We start from the raw sequence: 24,808 nt of genomic DNA on the forward strand, positions 1-24,808 counted from the left end.
AAATAACCCCGATTTAGTTAGGTTTATGTGTGATTTAGGTAACATTTTATCGTCCATAGGTTATTTTTCGATTACTTAACATAATATTTAATCTATGCGTAGAGCTTATGCTTTCAGACAAAGTCTATCTGTTCATCGGCTAGTGTAGGTAGGCACCAGAAATCTTCCGGGACGGATTTCAAGAAAACCTAAATATATACTTAAAAAATGCCAATTGAGTTTTTATTCGGTTTATGTAATTCGGTTTATGTTGTTGTTGTTGTTGTTGTTTGAATCATTTTTTCACTACATATTCGAAGAAAGAAACAAATAAGAAATAACTGGTTACCTACCAAGCTATGTCATAATAATTTTTTTTTTATATATACATATTTATATTATTTTACTTCACTATCTTTGTTAAAACAACCTACAGTGTATAAACAATACCTTAAAGAGTGATTTTATGTTAATTGATTTTTTTTTATAATTCAATGAAAACAATAATCGATATTAATACATTTAGCTATTTACCATAGTAAATGTAATAAGTTACCGCTTGGTTACCGTGGTAACCTGTAATGGACACTAATTAATCTATAATAATGGATCTAAACAATTACATGTCTTATTAGATTTTACAAAACATTCCCTGTTCAAAATATATTTTCCGATGGTAAGAAGGCCTCTAAATTGCCGAGATTTTTTTTTAATAGTATTGTTGTCTTGATGCATGAGAAAAACCAGTACCAAAAATGGGCATTCTCCTTTCATCAAAATCGGTCCAGTAGTTTATGAGCCTATTAATTACAATCAAACAAACAAACAAAGTTTTCCTCTTTATAATATTAGTGCAGATAAATAAATAATAATTCAATTATACGTTCAAGTCAGTAGCTTATACAATATCAATTAAAAACTTGATTAAAATCAATTAACAAAAAAAATTGGTGATTGAGTAATTGATTTTCATATTTCATGATTTCACCTTTTTTCAATTAACAACCAGTCTATGCTTTTCTAAATATGTAAAATTATTATTTTATACTATAAAAATATACGCCAGCAAATATTACTAACAACACTTATTTCATGCCCAATGTCATATCTTAAATTTTTAATCTATGACAAAATGTCGCCCGCCAAAAATTTTGCTCTAACTAAGTTTTAAAAATTATTATCTAATTACTTACTGATGAAAAGTTATTCCTTTGCACTTTTCCGTATTCTTTGTATTATTTGTGCAATATCGTAACACACACGTAGACATATTTGATGCGTTTCACTTTAAAACAAATAAAAAATGAGCGTGACGTTCGCGCCAATGAGCGGAGCAAGCGACTGAGTGCAGTTACGCCAGATGACGTATGTTGAGCGGAACATATGTGATGTAGGCGGTATCGACTCCATATTAATATTATCTCAATGATAGATACACCCACGATAGAGTAAGTACAAAAGATGAAGGCCGTAAACATAAGTTCGTTGCAAAATACCTGGGGAATCCACGGCGACATGAAATGCCACCAAATTCCTGGCTTCCCGACCTTCCTCCTGCACCAATTGCCTCACTTCTTCCATATCAAATAAAAGAATATTGTCTTTCTTCACAAAACAAATGGCAAAAGCTAGACATTACTCTCGCACATATACTTTTAAACGCACTACATGTAAAACAAAGAAAATAAGTAAAAAATCAATAAGAAGGAATATGAATAAAAATTACATTAATTATGTAAAAGAAAATATCATAATTCACAATTATTCCAAATTGCAGAAGCCGTTCAATATTTTCATAACAATTTTTACGTTTTTGACACTTCACTTTTTTAATAAAAGTACTCGTTCGGAAGGTTGGAAGAGAAATGTTGAATGTTCTTTTTTTTTATGTATTGAAAAAAATTGTGTAATTCAGAAACGAATACCATAAAAACTTCATAAAAATGTGCTCTTTTATTTTAGTTATATAAATTAATAAGAAACATTATTTTTAATTCAAAATTAACATTAAAAATTAATCGGTATTTTACTTAACTTATATAATCTGTAAAAATTTCATCGTATTCCTATGAAATGTTTTATCTGTGACAGTTCTTTTCATTGTCAAGCAAAATGGCGGATCAGGTAGGTGCCGAGTTTCTTGCAAATTAAATCGTTTTCAATGAATAATTTTATAATTTTTTAATCATTTTAGTGATAAAAAAGTCTTAAATTTTATAAACTTAATATAATTTAAAGTTTTTACACAAATAAGTGAAAATGTGTTTGTTGTTTTCATCCACGTGGGAATCGGCTCGTTATTTCAATCTTAGTTTAATTTCTATTTTAAAAACTAAAATTAAGCCCCGAAAACGTTTACTTAATATGGACATCCATAAATTAAGCGTATATTATCATAAAACATTAATAAAACCAGTTGACTTAGAAATTTAGGTTATAAGATACCACTACACAATATGTATCAGCAAACAGGTAATGTAGCTATAAATAATGATTAGAGTACAATATTACTAATAATAACCGTAAGATTCTATGCTGCACTAAGCCTGTAGATATTCCCTTCAATATTTTCATTTTTAAACCGCTAATCGATATTACCAATTGCAGACCGAACGTTCCTTCCAAAAACAACCAACGGTGTTCTTGAACCGTAAAAAAGGGATCGGTGTGAAACGTAGCCGTAAGCCTTTGAGATACCACAAAGATGTGGGGCTCGGTTTCAAAACACCACGAGAGGTAAACTTCACGTGTGATACTAACGTGTGTTTTCTTTTTTTCTATAGACAGAGAAAGCGTTTCAGAAACAGGTTACGGTGTTCCTGAACCGTAAGGGAGGTCTGAAGAGGAAGGACATGCGGCATCATAAGAATGTCGGTCTGGGTTTCAAGACACCGAGAGAGGTCTGGTTTTGTTTACAGTTACACTTGGTCCGCTGGTGGTGGCTTCATCGTTGCTATTGGGATATTTATGCAATTATTAGTATTTCACTTATTTGTTAATGTACTAAAAACCTTTGATTTAGAAGTAAATCAATGAGAGAAAGCAATATTTTCTTAGTATACATTTTTTATTTATCTAAAAAATTGTTTAAGTGAAACATTAATTGTTCTACATTCATGTTATGCTCGTTATTATTCACGGTCTCTGTATGCTATGGTATATATATTATGGGCTATTGGTAAGTTGCATGTAAAATATATCAGATGTTACTACCCTCATCTTCACAAGACTTGGTAAAACTGCAATTCGTCAATTTTTTATATTGATTAACACTTTTTGCTTAGTGTATTATGATTTTGTGAATTTGAGTGTAACTACTTACACATTAGTCAATAAGATAAGATGTATTAACCAAATGTAAAATATGCTAAGAATCGAACTTTTATATACTGCACTGTATTATTACAACATTGGTGGAGGTTCACATTAGCTTAAGGTGCTAAACATACATATAAATTATAGTTTTGTTAGAAAACGTTAATACACAGTATTTAATCTAACATAATTATAATTTAAATCTCACTGCTATGTACAAAATATTATATATTCAAGCTGTAAGTGCTATTAATGCTTATGGGGCTAAAGCTTATCAATGAACCAAAATGATGAAAATCACACGACGGTCTTCCGATTACTATGTGACGATGACTGTGTTCTAACCCAAAATCTGATTGGTCTATTGTTCCTTATAAAAATATTTACCATATTAATTCTTATTAATATTACAATTTCATTACATTAGGTATTAAAGTCATATCTTGTTTTATTTATAAATGAATTTTAGATATCACAGAAATATCTAGATAATAAATTCAAAATTATATTCAAATTCAATTTTTTTGTAATATTGTGCAAATATACAGAGTTATATAAATTATCCAGCACACAAAGATACTTATCTGAGAATAAATTTATTTTTGTTAAATAAATATACAATTCAGTTTAGTGTATAAAAAGGGGGAAACATTTTTATAAGGAACTACACATCTTCATATATAACAAATGCTCATCAAATCGTCATCTTTAAAACATTACTACCATTCCGCAGGCGATTGAAGGCACATACATTGACAAGAAGTGTCCCTTCACCGGCAACGTCTCGATTCGTGGTCGTATCCTCACCGGAGTGGTCCAGAAGATGAAGATGCAAAGGACCATCGTCATCAGACGTGACTATCTCCACTACCTTCCAAAGTACAACAGATTCGAGAAGAGACACAGGAATATGTCTGTTCATTTATCGCCTTGCTTCAGGTATGCTTTAATTATTTTACGGTTTAATTGTGTAATTTGTGGAAATAAGTTGTTAAATGTATGAAAAGTAATGTATACTGCAAGATAAGCATGTAAAAAATTTAATATTCTATCAAAATTGAATTTTTGTATATAGATGTAGACGAAACAAAGCTTATGATCTTTGTAATTTTTTTTTACAGAAAAGTATATTTACATTATTAAATGATGATACTCACACGACGGTCTTCTGAAGACCATTTGACGAAAAACGTGTTCTAACCCAACATCTGATACCATTCAACATTTAATAACATTTATTTGTACTATAATGCTGTTTTTTAACGATTTCCTTTATAAATTTCAGAGATGTGGAGCTAGGAGACATTGTCACCATTGGAGAATGCAGGCCTCTATCAAAGACTGTGCGATTCAATGTATTGAAGGTCTCCAAAGGCAAGGGATCCAAGAAGTCGTTTAAAAAATTCTAAATAAAATTACTTTATAAGTATGAGGTGTTTTATTGTAGTCATGTACACATACATACATGTAGAAATTGTGGTGGTTTTCTTGGTTTCAAGTCATTATAATAATATGTGTGGACAATATGAACTGAAGAGTTTGAATGCTCTTATCTCGGGAACTATGGGACCAATGCAAAAAATTCAAACTAATAAACTGACCTATTGAAAATACAGGGGCCTTAGACAAAGTAACAATTACAAAACGATAACGAAGTTAGAAATCGCAAAAATGTATGGGATTGACATTAGATAGACCACGTGATCTAACGCGGCGTATGTCAATCCCATACATTTTTGCGATTTCTAACTTCGTTATCGTTTTGTAATAATTGTTACTTTGTCCACGGCCCGGTTATATAGCTCCCATATTCGAGCATCTTTGTTAAAAATTACCTACGCTCATTACAACACCATTATTCATTTCATTACAGCCCATATTTTTAAAATCAATATCAGGGATAGGATGGCTGCATGGCATGTGATTATTCTGTGAGTGGGTAGTTTTCCAAGTACATCACTATATAGAGAGCATTATGCGGCATATTTCGCTTCGCACAATCGAGCACACATGGATGCGTGCAATCGATTTATCGTTAGTAATATTATTAATTGTTGGAAAAAAATTTAAAGCTTTCGTTTCATTGTAGTTTTTTCGAAATAATCAAAGTTAATTCAAATTGTGTTAAAAAAATAAATATAAGTATGGATGGAGGTACAAACATTGAAAAAAATGTTAATGAAATAATCAAAATCCAAATTACTTAAAAAAAAGACGGGTTGCACTCCGGGAGTGCCGGCAAAAGTGAAAACTGAAAACTTGATTTAACGTTCAGCATGTTTGATATTTTGGAATGGTATCCTTACGCATGGAATTTATAGGGCCAAAAAAAAAACATCCGTCCTACGCTTTTTCGATCAGGCAACGTGTCCTGACGCGAGTTTGATTTTATACCCAACGCCGATAAAGAAGTTTTCACTTCAATAACCGTAAATAGTTTTTACCACTTTATTTACACATTAACAGATTTAAGCATACAAAGGGACAGAGAAAGCGACTTTGTTTTATACTATGTAGTGATAGACGATAGTCATTATAGTTAAAACTATAACATCCAGTAGGTACAGGTACTTCTTTAAGCTGGCTCTTTTGCTTTTTTATTCATTTCATTATAAATTCTCAATAATGATTCATTATTTATTTCTTCAAAAAATACATTGGAATCATTGAGATATACATATGGAGACGACACCGCCTACATCACTTGTGTTCCGCTCAACATACGCCATATGGCTTAACTGCACGTTCATTTTTTTATATGTTTTAAAGTGAAACGCATCAAATATGCCTTCGTGTGTGTTACGATATTGCACAAATACTACGGAAAAGTGCAAAGGAATAACTTTCATCGGTAAGTACCTAACTAGATAATAATTTTTAAAACTTAGTTAGAGCAAAAAAATGGCGCACAGATTTTGTTCGTGGTGTCTCCTCCATACGTAGTATCTCAATGATTGGAATGGAGAAATAAAACACCATGGGCCATGAGTAAATAATATTATTAATGTTATCATCCATTTGATCGACTTTTGGTTATTAGAATCACAACATTTTCGTTGGTTTTTGTTGTGGTTTTCGTACTAAACTATCACTTTTAGAAATGGCAAAAAATACGCAGTACTCATATATGAATAAGTAAAAGCATACATTCAGTAATTAACGGTTAAATATGATTTTTTTATTATTTAATTAATATTTAATTGAAAAAAAAAATATATATGAACAATAATCGATTAATCGGTATTTTTTTATCGGTACTTAAATAAATTGACGACACTATTAGTGAATACAAACATGTCCGAACTCCGACTCGTAAACGTAATAATATCAAAGTCTAATTTCTGACGATATGTTATCGTTCTTTTCAAAGCTTTCATTAAGCAACTCGCAGAAGCCGCCGGAGGAAGTCGCTACGCCCGCTTATATGGACAAAAGTGCAACATTAGAGGAACTTGGGTACAAGGACAATAATGAGTTGAGAGAGACGATTTATGGTTTGTTTTGAGTTGTGTGGTTTGTGGCTTTTGTCTCCAAGTTACTGTGGTTTTAATAAGTGTTGTGGTGTTTTAGACTTTTTGCGGACGATACGGGACCCGGAGAAGCCTAGTACTTTGGAGGACCTGAAAGTCGTCTATGAAGAAGGAATTTTCATCAAGGAGTCAACGGAGGACAATGTTCCCGTGTTGAGAGTAGAGTTTAATCCTACCGTTCCCCACTGTTCCTTGGCTACGCTAATTGGACTCTGTATTAGAATAAAGATACAGCGATCGCTTCATCATCCTGTCAAACTGGATATTTTCATCAAGAAAGGAGCACATACTACTGAAGATGAAAGTAAGTTAACTATTAATTTAATTATTATGCATATGATGCAATTAATTAACATGTTGAAAAACAGCTTACAGACTTTTACTACACACATATTAGGAAAGAAAGAAACATTTAACATCTAATTACCCTAATTAAATAAATCATTATTATTTCAATGTATTCTTTGTTCCTACAAACAAAACATTCCATTTGTTAGAGATCTGCTTATCTACGGGATTTATCAACAATATCACCTACCTAGTTGTTATAAAAATCACACTTTTTGCTTATTAACAACTTGTGACCTTGTTATAAGACAGTTCAAAGGTAGCATCTGTACTCTAGCATCAATTATAGTAAAAATGAGATTCAGCCCAGAGATTATTTTTTTAATTCATTATTCATATTTCCATTATTCCAATATACATTATTCAGTTACCTTTACTATTTTTCTGATCGGAATAAATATTCTTATTAGTTTTAGTGTGTTTCTTTCACTTTCACTTTTAATCAGTTATAAATAGTATTTACCTATATCTTATCTATACATATAATAAATCTGTAGAAGGGTCAATTCTGTACATTGAAAATATTGAAAAAATAAATAGCAGGGGGTGTTACTGGATCGATACCAAACCCAAATATGTGATTTAAAAAATTTTTGTCTGTCTGTCTGTCTGTCTGTCTGTCTGTCTGTATGTTCAGGCATCACGTGAAAACTAACGGTTCGATTTCGATGAAACTTGGTATAATTATACCTTATTATCCTGGGCGTAAAATAGGATACTTTTTATCCTGGAAAAATACGTAGAAAAAAATTAATCTTAACTTTTCAGTTTTATAGACGTTGTTCTGTAGAACCGCGAACACACGTTGCGTATTATTATAGGCCTAGCCGTATTTGGGTCCAATAGATATTTATAAGATGTTTAATTGTCAGAGTTACTCAAAATGGAGAAATAAACCATCCACGCGAAGACCGACATCCGCGCGGACGGAGTCGCGGGCGGAAGCTAGTCTTTATAATATTTGTTTTCATTAAAAAGTATATATTCTGCTATTTTCATTGTGTATTGTGTATGTTAAATAGGTAGGTACCTTGTAATATGTTGGCCACATAGAGTTTTGGAATTTTAATAACAATAATATGGAGGGATACAATTTTAAGTGTTTTTATAATGATAAATATGGTCATTATAAAAACACTTAACTTAAAAGTGGCTATAATTAACAAAGTTTCAATGAATGACATGATTTTTTTGCATTTAATTCTTATTATTTTTATAGAATTACCCCAATATAAAAATAACTATTACATTTATATTATTGTAGATTAAAGTTTGAATATAAAGGGCTCTACAATAAAAGTTAAGAAAATATTAGCAAATTCCTTATTAGAAGTCATTATTAATTAATATTGATTCAAAAATCACCTGTAATAACTAATTATTTCTAATATATACTGAGATTGACGTAAGCTGAAGATAAACGTATCTACAGCTTACGTCAATCTCATACATTCGTAGTCTATTCTATTGAACGCTACGCTAACAGAAAGCCACTTGGCTAGGGGGGCTGAAAAGGTTGACTCAATTTAGTTTATTATATAGTTAAATCCTACCTTCTATTAATATTATAAACTAGCTGTTTGCCCTGACTCCTTCTCAATTTTTCAAAGTGAGTGACTAAGACTTATTTAAATCTCAAGGAAGAACTTAACAGAATTTATTGATTTTAAGTCAATTGTTTTGGCCTCCATCTGGTGTTAAACTTTACAAACGTTTGCATAATAAAATTGTCTATTCAGGCGGATCCAGGGCAAGCACCTAGTTATTATTATAACTGTTGTTATATACATACCATATTATATACTTGCATATACCTATTCAATTAAAAGCACTTGTTATGACATAAGAAACAGTTTTATTTCTTTTGCACAGATAAACAAGATAATTTGCGGATAGAAAACTTATTTCATGGCCTTAAATAGTCAAAGCATTTTGTTCCTTACACAATAATAAATAGGATTTATTATTCTATTATGTGTCTGTGAAAAATTATTGTAGGACTTATAGCAAAATTATCTTTTATTACAGCAATAAACAGCTGTGTAATATTATGTAAAGAATATTATATTGTGCTTAATAAGATATTTAAAACTTATTAATATTTATAACTAGCTGTTATCATTGGCATTAATTGAATAATTAACTTTCGATTATGTTCCGCTTTAAGAAATAAATTCCGATGTTACTTTCTACATAAATGTGATCTAAAATAATTTTTGAAGGTGAAAGATTTGACTTTGTTTTTTTGATATAGTTTTATTAAAAAAAAAGAGTACACACACTCTTTTTTTTTAATTATGTACACGCGTTAGAAGTTATACTTCTTTGGCATATGGATTTTACTAGAATATACAACTTGAACATAGTTATCAATTTTCATACCACCTAGAACTAACTTCATGCTGTTAAATTTAGGTGTCGTCGGTGTGCGCGCGCATCGTAAAAATTCACTCTCATCGTTTTTCTCCATCGCGCCAAAAGAAGTATAACTTCAAATATGTACTTGAATGAATTTAATACCTAAATTTGCACAACAAATTCATAAAATTATGGCTACGTTGGATATTAAAAGCAATGTTATAATCTTTTCATAAACAGTAGAGGTAAAACCAGATTCAGATGTTTTATAATTTGCAGCCTTTTTGTTTTACAAACAGGCTCTTCAAGAATTATTGTAACATGGGTTTTTTTTATTAAGAAACAGGTCTGGTTCTTTATAAACAACACAACATGTAACAGTTACATACTCAATAGTTATTGTGCTGGTGAATTGTGTCCATTGAAATGTTACTTTTTATACTATCTGTGCAAATAGAAAATGGAATGTTTAAAATAGATAGGAGTCATTTTTGCTTTATAAAACAGACTGTATTGGTAACAGACACTCAAATAATATTCCTTTTTAGAATAGCCGTTTCCATAACAAAACACAAAAAAAATTGCATATCATATATGCCACTCAGATATAATGTCACTTTCAGCACAGTACCTAGCTATAGATTGGCGTTTAATTAACCTCAGGTTGCACCGTTTTATGAAGTGGCTAGGCGCTTAACTAAACTACTGATTAAGCTAATTGGCTGCGACATATCAATTGCATGATGATAACCTTACATAGCTATAAATGTAAAAGGTGAAGATGTCATCGTAAATTTAGATTATATCACTGTTTGGATTTAAGTAATCTTGGAACACAAAGATTAGACTCGATAGATGATATATGATAGACTAAATACCGATGTTGAGTGGTGTATTATAGTAATTGATATTATCTGCTTATCTGTTGATTTTATGAAAAATATACATATGGAATACAGATTGGTTTAAAGGTTTCGGTGAATGAGTTGCAACATTCAGTCATGTCGTATTTTTAAGTAACCGAATGATAGTTTTAAAGATGATAAGTTTATATTATTTAATTTGAAAATTGTTTTTATTGCTTCATCGCAAATAAATATATCATTTCTATTTCATTTTCATTCTTTAGTGTTAGACAGAAATTGAAATGGATACTTGCGAGTTTGTGTGCGATATGTTGTGTGGTTTTATGAAACCACGGTAAAAGTGAAACTTTTTTTCACACTATAGACATTTAACTAAAAATTATCGTATTTGTACGATAATTATCGTACGTATCTGCGTCACGCGACATGCGCTACACAGACCAAAAAGTTTGAGACGATGTAATAAAAGTTTCACTTTAAAAACTAACCAGACCTTTGAAATGGACAATATACAGTCGAAAGTAAAAAGTCGAAACAAATATCTGGGATAAATCCTATCAACTTGCATGTTTTTAAGCAATTAAACATGCTACTACATTATCTACACATAATAAAGTTATCAATTTTTCTTAGCTATAATGTTAAATGTATTTTTTATTTTCAGTCAACAAGCAGATCAACGACAAAGAGAGGATTGCAGCTGCAATGGAGAACCCAAATCTCCGGAACCTCGTAGAAAGCTGCATAGCTGATGAAGAATAACTTAACATATACCTAATTTAGTGGTGAATATATCCTGTAAACAACATGGCGCCGGACGCAGCGTTCTCAAATATTAGCGATAAAAATGAATTCACTAAGTTCACTAAGTTCTTAGCCTATAAGGGGGTGCAAGTCATCGTCGAGTCGCGCAAAGGTATCAAGATCGAACCGAATACAAAACCACATTCATCAGACACGGACTGGTTTAATCTTCAAATACCAGACTCCCCTGAAGTGAACCAAGCGACGAAAAATGCGCTTCCTTCAGATAGAATTCTAGAAACAATCCGATCACATCTTAATGTCGAAATATCCGTGCAAACTGAAGATGGCGATGAAATGGTCCTCGAGTTGTGGACGCTAGGTCTAGATGAAACTCAGTTTGATACGACTTTGAAAGCTATGAATACAGTTTATTTCAGAATGGGAATATTATTGAAGTCCCTCATCACTATTACGAGGATAACCCCCGCGTATCATTTATCAAGAAAACAACGGACAGAATCGTTTACGATTTTCTATAGAGTATATAGCGGTGAGCCGAAGCTAAAAGCATTAGGTGATTCTGTAAAGAAAGTTCAAGCTGGCATGCTTAAAACACCACTTGGCGGGCTTGGCTTCACCGTATCCTACCGAACTAACTTTTCCATATCACCAAATAGATCAGAGAAAAACAAAACACTGTTATTGAAAAGTGATCACTTTGAACTGAGCCCAAAACACGTAATCTTCGAAACGAAAAAGAAAAAGGAACCAAAATCACCACAACCCGTAGACCTGAATAAGCCGCTTAGATTGGCAGCTTTTGTTGATGAAATACTTGTTGAACAAGCGATAAGAGAATTTCTAGAGAAAATACCGATACCAAAATGCAGAGTTAGACCGCGGGTCACATTGATGGTTGAAGATAAACCCGAATGTAAGAGCACTCAGGAATTAGACATGAGTGTTATTTCAAAGAGTCCAACATCACTAGAAATGCCGCCTAAAAGATTCCCTGGATTCAGGAGTGAACATGAACCGCCGTTAAAGTTGCTTTGCTTTCCCTTCGCTGATAACCATCCCATACGCGAATTGGCAGAATTTTACAAAGACTTTTTTAACGCGCCACATTTAAAACTATCAGATTATAGCACAGCGTTTAAGGAAGAAAAAGTAGAAATGACTACGGAAGATTTTTCTGAAGATCTCGCGAAACATGAAAGTTCTCTTATCGAATTTGATAGATTGGTCGATGACATGTGCAGGTCGGCTGAATGGAGTGGAAACTGAGGTGTTGGAAGACTGATATATTATGAAATGTTATGGGATATAAATAAAGTTTATGATGGTTTAATATTTTTATCCTTTGGCCCTTGATGTACCTGAAAATTAAATTGTAGAAAAGTTCCAAAATTTTGCGCATTTTTAAAGAATTTTAAACATTCCTGCTCATGATAATTAGTTCCTTAGATAATCAAATGTTAAGTTTAAATTCTTGTATGTGATGTGAAAGTATCCTGTTGTAGAGAAATGAAATTGAAAATTGGAGACTGAAACCAAAGTGAGAGAAAAAGAAGGGATAAGATTTGTTTTACTAAGATAATTTGAATTATACTATATGTTCTTAGTGATTTTCGAATGAATGAAAGTATCAGTAATTTTCCTTAACCTTTATAAAAATTGGCCTTTTTTGAAAGATTCAATCATAGGAAATCTGAATTTTCCCGACAAGTGGCTCGATCCATAAAGACCTTTAGAGTGTTAGTACATAGCTCCCATTGTATGTAAATGAACTTACCATTCGTTGTTGCAATCGAAAAGAACATATAATACAGTACAACACATTTAATTTAAAACGAATTAGTGATCACCATCTTGCCTAACATTTACGTAATTATAATGAGTTTCAAAAAACAAGTAACACCATAACTGTTGAAAGAATTTAGTCATTTCTGTAATAGTTACTACTATTAATTTTTAGTGACTGAGAAAGTATTAATTTTTTTAAGTTACCGTTTTTTTAAGATAGCCTGCTCATCTATGCTTATTTGAAACGAACAGGCAGAACTTTATATTATTTCTCAAATTTATTATGTAAATTAGATACTAATTTATTCTGAGTTACTAATGTCATAATACTTGCACAAACCCCTATGCACTAACATAGTAATAATCAAAAGAAAAGATTTTCTTCTTATAGGTAGATCACCGGTTCGGAAAATACGTTATATTATGTTCAGAAAAAAATTCTCCAACTAGGCATATACAGCGGTCATTTATTGGCAATATTATTTATAAATTTTGAGCTATACTTTTAATGTTTTCACTTTCCTATTTACACTTGTAAATAATGTAAATACAATATTATATAATCCATATTGTTTTATTCCCAGGTTTTCTTAATTGTTATTTGTGTGCCTATTATAATTATTATTAAAACATATTTTAAACAAGACCTGTAATCCTGTAATTATTAATTAATGTTAACTGTAATTTCAATTTTATTATTAAAAATATGTACATGGACTATACATGTATCTCTGCACTAGAAATCCCTCGATCTCTTTGGTAAAAAAAAATGTATATAAAAATTCTTGAATCTTGATAGATAAAGCACAGTACTTAGAAAATGAAGGTAGATTGAGTTAATAATAAAATTTAAAACAAAGTAAAACCTACATTTTGGATGTACTCACATTCTATTATTATCAATTTGTATTCTATTACTTAAACAAAACTTGTATTCATAGTTTTAGTAATCCTATCTATTAATAAATGATAAATATTGTCTGTGTTATAAAATAAACATAGGGTATATTACTGTATTTTATTGAATGTAGTACCTACCTACCCACTACCTATGTAAATTTTACCTATTGCAAGCTATTTTATCACTGGTGTATTTTAAATTAAATTAGTTTTGAAGCAGTGTTGTTTTTTAATTCTTTAACCCTTCAAATGTTGCTAAAAATCATTCCACAGGATAGTCTCAGTTCTAGGTTCAAAACTGGGTTAGGTAAAGAAAAGACAATCGGTGAAATATCTATTCTCGGACTTGTACATAGCCGGTTTACAGTTTTATTTGCAAAACGGATGTAAATTTTATTATGTAAGTACATATGTCTTAGAATAGCCTGAATATACAAATTCAAATTTAAAATTTTGGAAAATCAAATGCTCATATGGCGCCACCATAATTTTATTAATAATTAAAGGTACCTTAATCACTTTTAATTATAGGTACATTAAATAACGTAATAATCTAGTTTCAAGCAATTTTGTCTATATTATGTTGAAGATCTTGCTATCAAACGAACGCACATCCAATATATGCACTGGTAAACATGTAATTTATTTTATAACTAAGAAAAATAATAAAAAATATCTTAAATACCACTACATAACTTTTTATAATGCAGTTAAATTGTTTTGTATTTCTGATTTAATTTTTTACATAATTTATACCAAGTTAAGTTATCCGTGCTCGTATACATATATTAAAAGATTCTGTTTACGATTCGGCTATTGTGTCTCTTTGGTCAACACTATCGTGATAATTTTGTATCTGTGTACATATACTTCAACTGTGACAGATTTTTATGACATTTGTGAAACGTCAAGCGTCAAAACATTATAGCGTCGGCTCTTGTTATTGTTGTATTCGTCAGTATTCATATGAATAAATATTGCAAAATGCTTACGTGAAATTCTCATTTAACATTCCTAGATGCAACGGCGTTGTGAATAAGAATAGTCTAGTATAATTTAACTTCAGTCTTATAGTTGTTAAAACATAACCTATCAGTGTAAGCATTTAGCTCGTAAAAATGTTTTCGATTGCCCGGCAAACTCACCCCGCTACTGGAGTGGAGTATGCTGTGAGCTGCTGCTTTTTCGAAAACGAAGAAACATGCTTGGTCACCGCAGGCGCTAATATTTTGAAAGTCTTTAGACTTGTTCCTGAAGGCAACACTAAAGAGGTCAATGCAGGTATGATATGCATAATATTACTTAATACTATCTACTTGTTTTATGCTCTCCCTAGTTCTTTAGATCTTGGCCAGTTTTTTGAACTTTGTATTCGAAAAATTTGAGCATTTGGAAAAGGAATATTTATAAATGAACTAGCTTCAACAATCAAGCTTTCATTCAATTAAATAGCATTAAAACAATATCCAAAATGTATGCAAAATTATTAATCTGTATACAAACATATGATTTAAAATATATTTTTCATTTTTCACTCCAGCCGGTCAGCCAGTACCACCAAAGATGAAGTTAGAATGCCTAGCATCATACACACTATGGGGTAACATAATGTCCATCGCGGCAGTAAAATGCCCAAGTGCTGGTAGAGATTTGTTGCTACTGTCTTTCCGAGAAGCGAAGCTCTCTGTAGTGCAGTATGATCCACAGACAAACAACTTGATTACATTGAGCATGCATTATTTTGAAGAGGATGATATGAAGGTAGGTTTCTTACGAGTTTTCTACAGTTGTACTAGTTCATGCTGATTTTGATAGTAATATTCATTTTATAGTTGTGCAAGAAGAAAATTATTTTATTTTGTTATTATAATTCTATAATACATGCTATAATTACAATATTTTTGATTTATGTACAAAGTAAAAATTTTTTTTGAAGGATATTAATAACATACAAATGAAGATAGAGTCATTTATTAATGACTATCATCATTCTAGTAAATAGAACATGTAAAACATTTTCAATCGCCTTGTCTTATTTTACAATCTAACAAAGATTATTTACTGCTAAATCAAAAAGGCTGTTTGTAAGCAGTACAGTTAGAGTTTGTAACAAATATATTCATAAAATTTATTTCAAACATTAATCTTTCAACCAAATTTCTACAGAACGGCTGGACCACCCACCCCCATATTCCCTGGATTCGAGTGGATCCAGAGTTTCGATGTGCTGTCATGCTCTTATATGGAAAGAAGTTAGCAGTCTTACCGTTTAGAAAGGACATAACATCAGATGAAGGAGACCCCCTGGAGTCTAAACCGTTAGACGATGATAAAAAGAATGTGAGTAATTTGGTTTAAATGTATATTTTGTAAAAAGATTTTTTTGAGGGTAGTTTTATAATTTGACTAGCGGTCCGCCCCGGCTTCGCCCGTGGTACATGTTTACGTTTTCTCTCCATAAGAACCATCCTCGTACTTCAAGGAATATTATAAAAAAAAGAATTAACGAAATCGGTTCAGCCGTTCTCGAGTTATGCGCTTACCAACACATTTTGCAATTCATTTTTATAGTATAGATGAAGTTTGTGAAATTATATGTTGTATAGAAATTGAAATGTAATTTATGTCACTCTTTTAAATGTTAATGCCAAGGCTATAATTACTACTGCTTCATTTTTATTAATTTCTAAAAAAAAAAACTCATATTTTTGAGACATGTATGTAAAAAGAACCTATTTTTTGCGCCGTTGTGTGATGTGATAATATTAGCTGTTTTTACAAACTTACAATGTCATATATTTCATAATATGCATATAACCCTTTGAAAAAGTAAATAACATAAATGTATAAATATACAAAAAATATAAACTCACATAAAATTTCGTAATTTTTTTATTTTTCAGCTAGCTCAACCAGTAATGCGAGCCCCCACGTTAGCATCATATGTGATAGTATTAAAAGATCTAGACGAAAAGATAGACAATATTCTAGATATACAGTTCCTATATGGATATTATGAACCAACATTATTGTTGTTGTACGAACCAGTAAGGACTTTTCCTGGGTAAGTTTTAATATTTTAAATATGATCACTGTTTGCTTGCATAATTATTTCATAAATAAAATTTAAGTATAATTCGATGAGTGGCAAATACAAATAGGAATTAGTATAAACATTATAAATAATTAAATGTTTTTTCTGTGTATTGTAATATTACAAGCAAACTGAGAAATATATAGGTATCTATTTATCCCTGTATAAAATCTGTGTATTTATGGTATTTTTTCCCCTTTACAATATTTATGAAGTGCAAACTTCCCTAGCTGCGTTGAGCAATTTTTGATATCCGCAAATCTTATGGTTCCGCATCACTGACATAATGTTAATGTTGCGAATATCAAATTTAAATACTAAAAATCAAAGTTAAAATTTTTTCATTTATTAGTGAGCCCTATGAAAGCTTCCTTTTTTAATCACTACATAGTATAAAACAAAGTCGCTTTCTCTGTCCCTATGTCCCTTTGTATGCTTAAATCTTTAAAACTACGCAACGGATTTTGATGCGGTTTTTTATAATAGATAGAGTGATTCAAGAGGTAGGTTTAGTATATAATTTATTAGGTTTAAGAGAAAGCGGGCGAAGCCGCGGGCGGTAAGCTAGTAGTATAATAAATAATGTTATATTTTAGTCGTGTAGCAGTACGCAGCGACACGTGCGCAATGGCTGGCGTGTCTCTCAACATGAGCGCACGCGTGCATCCAGTGATTTGGTCCACCGCTGGTTTACCGTTCGATTGCTTGCAAGCTGTGCCTGTACAGAAGCCGCTTGGTGAGTGTGTTTGTGAGTGAGTGGGTCTGTGAGTGAGTGAGTGTAATAGATTGATATACAGTGTGTCTGGTCTACCGCTGGTCTACCGCACTATTGCTTGCAAGCTGTGCCTGTACAGAAGCCGCTTGGTGAGTGTGTTAGTGAGTGAGTGGGTGGGTGAGTGCGTGAGTGAGTGTAATAGATTGATATACAGTGTGTCTGGTCTACCGCTGATCTACCGCACTATTGCTTGCAAGCTGTACCTGTACAGAAGCCGCTTGGTGAGTGTGTTAGTGAGTGAGTGGGTGGGTGAGTGCGTGAGTGAGTGTAATAGATTGATATACAGTGTGTCTGGTCTACCGCTGGTCTACCGCACTATTGCTTGCAAGCTGTGCCTGTACAGAAGCCGCTTGGTGAGTGTGTTAGTGAGTGAGTGGGTGGGTGAGGGAGTGTAATAGATTGTATATGATAATTGATATACAGTGTGTCTGGTCTACCGCTGGTTTACCGTTCGATTGCTTGCAAGCTGTGCCCGTGCAGAAGCCGCTAGGTGAGTGTGTGAATTAGTGAGTCAGTAAGTTAGTGAGTGAGTGTTATATGAATTTAAGTCAAAGAGCGTTATGATATCTAGCAGTTAAATGAAACATCTTGGAAAATTTGTGAAAGTGTATTAACTACTTGCCTAGGAAAATCATTAAATTTTATATTCATAATTTATTTGTTCTAAGCTAAGCCTATTACACGAAATCAAATATTTAAATTTCTATATTATGAATGTACAAAGTATATTTATGAAGTTGACTCCTTTTAAATACTATTTTTATTTATTTTAATGCCATATAATATATTATTTTAGGTGGCTGTCTGATATTGGCAGCAAATTCTCTTATATATCTAAATCAGTCGGTACCTCCATATGGAGTATCTTTGAACAGTATAGCAACGCACACTACGAATTTTCCTTTACGTAAGTATACTGTGTACTTTTATGGCATTCAAATGCTTTTTTTTTATAAATATTTTTTTTTAAACAATACAAAATATTCGATCTCGAGGCGGAATTAGAACGGGATTAAAAAAAATATATTTATACTGTGTACTGTCTAAATATTATTGTGATCTTTTTTTAAAATCATATGTTCTTCTAATTATTTCATTATCATTCAGATATAAGTTGATGAAATTACTTTTTACATAAGATATTTGACCTAAACAAAAATATATTGTACTTTACCTACTTTCTATGTTACCTTGCATCTATACAACTATATATACTGTACATTGTAATGTTAAATGGTGTGGTAACAATAAATAGTTAAATAAATAAATGTATTTTTAGGTATCCAAGAAGGCGTGTGTATAACGCTCGATGGGGCCAAAGTAGCCACTCTAGGGGAGAGTAGAGTTGCTCTAGCGTTACGCGGCGGTCAGTTATATGTGCTGACCATGCTGTCTGACAGCGTTCGCAGTGTTAACAGCTTCCATCTGGATAGAGCTGCGGCTTCTGTGCTGACCAGCTGTGTGAGTTTTTTTTTAATTTATTTGGTTCACATCTTGGAATTGACACAAACAGACTTAACAAAGTTAGAGTTAGATAGAAGACAGAAAGAAGAAGATAGTGAAATAAAAATAAATAGAGATTCAGATATGGTGTAATTCCTATTTATTACTGTTAAATCACGCGCCAATCAATTGTTAAGAACGCGCCAATCTCAGGAACTACTGGTCCGATTTGAAAAATTATTTCGGTGTTAGATAGCCCATTTATCAAGGAAGGCTATAGGCTATATATAATCACACTAAGACAAACGGAGTAATGCGGGTGAAACCGCGGGGCACAACTAGTTCAATATAACATATTAAAGTGCAATAGAATATAACATGTTAAACGTTATTAAACCATACATTTTCTTAGATGTGCGTCATAGAAGAAGATTTTCTCTTCCTCGGCTCGCGGTTGGGCAACTCTCTCTTACTGAGAGTGACGGAGAGAGAGAACAGAATGATATTCTCTATCGATAGACCCCTAGCTGCTACTATAGATCTTACGGATGCTGGTAAGTTATTGTACATTTATTGACGCAAAAAATAATTACAAAAAATAAATTGAAACCCTAATTCTGTGAAATTTGTATATTTTTTAATCCTTAATCTTTATTCAGAATTACATTTTGCAAGTTTATGCTTATTGATGAAATTAAAATGTTTTCGATTTGGTTTTTATAAAAATAATGCAACAACAGCTATGCACATTTTAATTAATATTACACTCATATGTATAGATATCACCGTCTCTTTCTTTTCTAAACTATAACTTGAGATAGCAATATATTTCAAGTAACTAGCCGTCGCAAACTGAACCTTATCCCACTACCCAAAAGTTCAAATTCCTCTATTGAAAAATTACAGAAGCAACAAGAGAAATGGAGCAATCCAACAAGGAAAAGGAAGCGCAAAAAGAAACAGACCCGGCCGCGAAGAAACGTCGGATGGATACAATAAGTGATTGTGTTGCTAGTAATGTGATAGAGATTAGTGATAAAGATGAATTGGAGGTCTATGGATCGGATATTAGGACGTCTACACAGTTGACTAGTTATGTTTTTGAGGTGAGTTCCTTTTTTACAGATGCCTTAAAAAGTAGAAATTTTAAGTGTTAAACTTCTTAGATAGTCTTTAAACTCAAACTCTATCATTTATTTATTCAATTAGACTTCTTTTTGAAGCACTTTTGAATCGTCATTACACATTTTTAACATTTACCACCGATTCGGAAAGCAGTATCTACGTTACTTGTAGTTACTTAGTAATAGGTAGTTACTTGTAGTGATAGAATTATGATTTTTGATGAATAAAATAAATAAATGCCGTCATTTCAATTAGATTTGCCAGAATTTGCCTTATTTGAATTAAATATAAAATCTCATGATATATTTCATATAATTTGGCCAGTGTCAAAAGTCTGTTAAAAACAAAGAAATATTTTTTTATTATTTTGCCCTACGTCAATATATAGTCAGGTACGATTGGTCCTATAAACAAAATTGAAGAAATATTTTTTTTTAAATGAGAAAGTTTCATGGTGTAATTTCTTTATAACGCGTTTCATTAAAGAAACGAATCTTAAATGTACAATTTGGCGGCCTTATCGCTTAAAAGCGATTTCTTCCAGGCAACCTTGATCGATGTTTGACACTTTCATTTTTTGCGTACCACGTGTCCCGAGGTAGTGATTGGTATATTGTCGTTGTGTTCAGGTGTGTGACTCGTTGCTAAACACGTGTCCGATCGGCGACATATCGATGGGCGAAGTGCAGTTACTGAGCTCTGAGCGTCGAGCAGAACACGGCGCGTTAGAGCTTGTTGCGTGCTGCGGCCGCGGCAAGAACGGTGCGCTGTGCGTGCTGCAGCGGGCGGTCAGGCCGCAGCTCGTCACCGCCTTCGAGCTGCCCGGTGAGCTAAGCTAAATAAATAAAAATGCTGTGAGGTTTTATGAAACCACGGTAAAAGTGAAACTTTTTTTCACACTATAAAAAAAAAATAAAAAAAATAAAATATCCTTTATTGAATTATTATGTACATTAATGGACGACTAAGATCCGTTAGACAAAAATAAAATACAAGAGTTACATTACATTACACAGTTATTGAAATAATACAAAAAAGAATCAATTTAAAAATCATAATATTAACGCAGAAGTCGGGCATAAAATGCCAAGATGCTGCTACCAAAATTCGTTAAAGCATTTATAATCGAGTTACTAGAAGTAAAAAGAATATTCCTAAATCTAGCAACCCGATGCCTGATCAATGCATCGAGAACCGGCACGCGGGCTTCCGCGAACATGCTAGACGCGCTACACCAACGCGGTAGTTTGAATAAAATTCGGAACGAATCATTGTATTGTACCCTAAAAATTCGATAATTTTCTTTTTTATACCTTGTCCACAGTTGTGGAGTATATAGAGCGGTGCAATAAGCTTTGAACAGTAATATTTTTGCATCTCTTTCGCACTTATTAAATTTTCTACCGATCATGTTAGCACGCGCAGCCAGAGAACGCCTCTCTCTGTCTATATCGAGGTCATCTGTCAGATCAAACGAAACTATATGTCCCAGGTAGCGGAAAGAATTAACAAATTTGAGCGGCTGATTATACAGATAAACAGGCAGGTGGATATCCCTAGAGGTTGCGCCAAAAAGCATAGCAACCGATTTATCTACGTTATAGACAAGGTGATGCCTTTCTGCATAATTTTCACAGATGGTGAGGAGCTTACGGAGCGCGCCGACCGAGGGGCTCAGCAAGACCATGTCGTCAGCATAGCTGAGGTTATTCATACAAATACCATCGATGTAGCAGCCGACACCGGTCTGGCTGAGCTCCTCGATCAACTGATTAACATACATATTAAATAAGAGAGGAGAGGTCAGACCTCCCTGTCTAAGCCCACATGACAGTACAAACTCATCTGAGCAAGAGTTTCCCCAGCGAACGACATTTTTTTGTGTAGTGTACCACGTTTTAAGCAAGCCAATGATAGCAGGTGGCACCCGCGCTTCTTCCAGCTTCCTCCATAGGATATCATAATTTACACGATCGAAAGCACGACTAAGGTCCAAAAAACAAGCATAAACCTTAGTCCGTCGCGTAACGTAGTAATTTACAGTCTGTTTCAAGGAGTAAATAGCTAAATCAGTTGAACTTTGCTTTTTAAATCCAAATTGAGCATCGTTTATCGAAATGTATTTAGAAATAATATTTAGAACAATCGAATCTACTAGTTTAGCGCAAGTTGTCGCGATAGAAATGGGCCTATAATTCGAACTCGACATTGCGCTCATAGTTTTACTTTTAATCACGGGCGTTACAACACATTTTGTTAAAGCAGAAGGCAAATATGCGTGTTTTATACAAGCGTTTATGAAAACTGATAAAAAGACTACCACCCAAGGACCACCGAAACGTAAATGTTCTACGGCAATGTGATCATGACCACAAGATTTACCCAAATGCATTTTTCTAAGCGTGTCGTAAACTGTTTTTTCATCTATATGAATAGAAGATAGGTCCGATAAATAAGAAAAGGAATCGTCAATACTATTGCTATTTCTATTCGCATTGAGAAGCGTGTGACTAGTAGAACCAAGCATAAATTTACTTTTAAAAATATCCGTAATTTTTTGTTTATCTGATTCACCATCAATTGAAAATGGTGTTCCAATCTTAGTATTCGTTAATTTACCCGCTTGCTCCCAGAACTTACAAAACTGTTTTTCTCTACAAGTACTACTTATTTTATCTAGTAATATCTTTTCTTTATTGTTCTGGCACCATTTTAACCGTCCCTTAAAAACCGACCTACTCTTTTTCATGCTATCATAAAGCGCACCAGAATGAGGAGATCCAGCCTCAAACCAATTCATCAAACAGCGTCTAGCATCATCATGAGCCGATTTTACAAATTGATTCCATCCAGGTGTTTTCTTAGGACACCCTTTATTCCCCTTATACCTGTGTCGAGAACGCGCCTCCACAGCGGCCGATTGCAACGACATTACGAATTCATTGTAAATAAGTTCCAAACTATCCTTATGCACATGACACGAACATGGATTACACCTAGCGAGCGAACGCAAACGATTCCAGTCAAGAGCAGACAAATACTTATTACATAATGATCTATAGGTCTCAACCTCGTAACTGCTTCTCCTACCCCAAACAACTCGGTTCAAAGACCCGTTCGCGAGAACAGAGCACCTCTTTACAGCAATTATATCGAAGTCTAATTCTAGTACTAAGGGCCTGTGATCCGACCAAAATACATCTTTAATTATGTAAACATTAGTTAAAGCCGTCCACGCGAGCGGGGTGACGATGCAATGATCAAGCCAACTACATGAACCGTGTGAGTAACTAACATAAGTAAAAACATTATCCAAATTCTTTAGAAAACACATATCTGCACATATAAGATTGTGATCAGCACAAAAATCAATTAATTCATTGTTAAATAAAGTATTTAAATTCGCATTGTAATCTCCCAATACAACAGCCACATTAACAGAGTTACTTTCAATTAAACTATGTATTGAGCTTAAAATATCAGTAAAATAAGGCAAATTTACAATATTATTTTGAGGCATATAAACCGAAAAATACATATGACAGTAACCATTATGTTGAAACTTAATGGCGCATACTCGTGAGTCATTACATGTAAAAACATCAACATTATAAAACAGAGAGGCTCTCCAAAGCAAGGCTACGCCCCCATAAGGTCTACCGATTAAAATCCCCGCAGACGTATCTACTGCGGAGGTACCGTGCGCTGAAAAATCAGGATGTATGTTAGATAACAAAGGAAGCTCGTGGGGCAGTAGCCAGGTTTCTTGTAACGCTATTACATCATATTCATCGCATAATGATCTTACTTGATCAATGCTCCTTTTAAGTGATTGACAATTGAAACTAACAAATTTCATTTTGATTTGAATAACGTTTTATATAGCTTTAAAATTATATTCTAATTATGTACTATTATTCTTAAGCCAATAAGGTCTAAAAACAATGCCAATCGGCCAAAAGTCGGAATTTAAAAACGTATTCTTTTTATGAGACAAAATTGTTACCTTAAAGGAAGCAAAAGAGGTTTCTTTATACGGTTCAATACGTTCAATAGACACCGCGCTTTCACCTTTTGATTTGATGTAGTCTGCGAGCTTATCGTTAGTTGACGATATATCTAAGCGAGAAACGTACAAACAGAAGGTTCTCGGTGCGGCTTGGATAATAGAATCTTGTTCCTGAACTACAGCACGACCCTCCCTGTTCCTGTTTTTTTTTCTTTTTATATGTGACCGGTACAAAATCCCTATCAGAGCTTTCCTTTATTAAACCCTCTTGCTTATTAGTTACACAGTTAGGCGCGCGTAACGAATCAGCTGTTCGTCCCGCTAAACGCTTCCTAGTCATACACACGTCGTTACTCGTAGCACTCCTTATCTGACTGAGTGGAGCGGGCACGGCAGCGGCGGCCGCGGCGCGCTGCGCCTGCGCCACCGGCAAGTGATGCACCTCGTCCCCCTCAGGCCGCTCCCCGCTCACGTTGGTAGTTGGAAGTTTCGAGCGTTCAATGTGTTGATTTA

At 33.1% G+C, this 24,808-nt stretch overlaps 5 protein-coding genes across 6 annotated transcripts in view; 4 read left to right on the plus strand and 1 right to left on the minus strand.

Moving 5' to 3' along the window:
* LOC123702991 (227 kDa spindle- and centromere-associated protein) overlaps positions 1–1,767 on the minus strand; it is a 79,399-nt gene extending 77,632 nt beyond the window's left edge. Inside the window, exon 1 of the mRNA XM_045650856.1 lies at positions 1,476–1,767. Coding sequence (XP_045506812.1) covers positions 1,476–1,560 — 85 coding nt within the window. The 5' untranslated portion in view covers positions 1,561–1,767. The remainder of the gene's footprint in view (positions 1–1,475) is intronic.
* A 251-nt stretch (positions 1,768–2,018) lies between these two features.
* LOC123703248 (40S ribosomal protein S11) lies at positions 2,019–4,723 on the plus strand. 2 transcript variants are annotated; one of them, XM_045651191.1, is made up of 4 exons: positions 2,019–2,103; positions 2,763–2,879; positions 4,028–4,233; positions 4,580–4,723. In XM_045651191.1, the coding sequence occupies exons 1-4, from the start codon at positions 2,092–2,094 to the stop codon at positions 4,701–4,703; spliced, it is 459 nt and encodes a 152-aa protein (XP_045507147.1). In that variant the 5' UTR covers positions 2,019–2,091; the 3' UTR covers positions 4,704–4,723. The 2 variants fall into 2 exon arrangements, with proteins under 2 accessions (XP_045507147.1, XP_045507146.1); XM_045651190.1 differs by lacking the exon at positions 2,763–2,879 and adding an exon at positions 2,587–2,715 and having other exon boundaries at positions 2,055–2,103.
* Positions 4,724–6,599: 1,876 nt separating this feature from the next.
* Positions 6,600–11,200, plus strand: LOC123703190 (MIP18 family protein galla-1). The gene is made up of 3 exons (XM_045651113.1): positions 6,600–6,788; positions 6,865–7,128; positions 11,061–11,200. The coding sequence occupies exons 1-3, from the start codon at positions 6,644–6,646 to the stop codon at positions 11,156–11,158; spliced, it is 507 nt and encodes a 168-aa protein (XP_045507069.1). The 5' UTR covers positions 6,600–6,643; the 3' UTR covers positions 11,159–11,200.
* Positions 11,201–11,203: 3 nt separating this feature from the next.
* On the plus strand, positions 11,204–12,494 carry LOC123703189 (autophagy-related protein 13 homolog). The gene has a single exon (XM_045651111.1). It carries the CDS (start codon positions 11,204–11,206, stop codon positions 12,428–12,430), a length of 1,227 nt encoding a protein of 408 aa, XP_045507067.1. The 3' UTR covers positions 12,431–12,494.
* A 2,266-nt stretch (positions 12,495–14,760) lies between these two features.
* The window catches only part of LOC123703168 (cleavage and polyadenylation specificity factor subunit 1), a 30,291-nt gene continuing 20,243 nt past the window's right edge, over positions 14,761–24,808 (plus strand). Inside the window, exons 1-10 of the mRNA XM_045651079.1 lie at positions 14,761–15,130; positions 15,390–15,610; positions 16,016–16,189; positions 16,753–16,913; positions 17,540–17,679; positions 18,515–18,625; positions 18,998–19,179; positions 19,574–19,715; positions 20,068–20,267; positions 20,916–21,111. Coding sequence (XP_045507035.1) covers positions 14,968–15,130; positions 15,390–15,610; positions 16,016–16,189; positions 16,753–16,913; positions 17,540–17,679; positions 18,515–18,625; positions 18,998–19,179; positions 19,574–19,715; positions 20,068–20,267; positions 20,916–21,111 — 1,690 coding nt within the window. The 5' untranslated portion in view covers positions 14,761–14,967. The remainder of the gene's footprint in view (positions 15,131–15,389; positions 15,611–16,015; positions 16,190–16,752; positions 16,914–17,539; positions 17,680–18,514; positions 18,626–18,997; positions 19,180–19,573; positions 19,716–20,067; positions 20,268–20,915; positions 21,112–24,808) is intronic.

This window comes from Colias croceus, chromosome 25 (genome assembly GCF_905220415.1).
Source record: "Colias croceus chromosome 25, ilColCroc2.1".
NCBI lineage: Eukaryota > Metazoa > Arthropoda > Insecta > Lepidoptera > Pieridae > Colias > Colias croceus.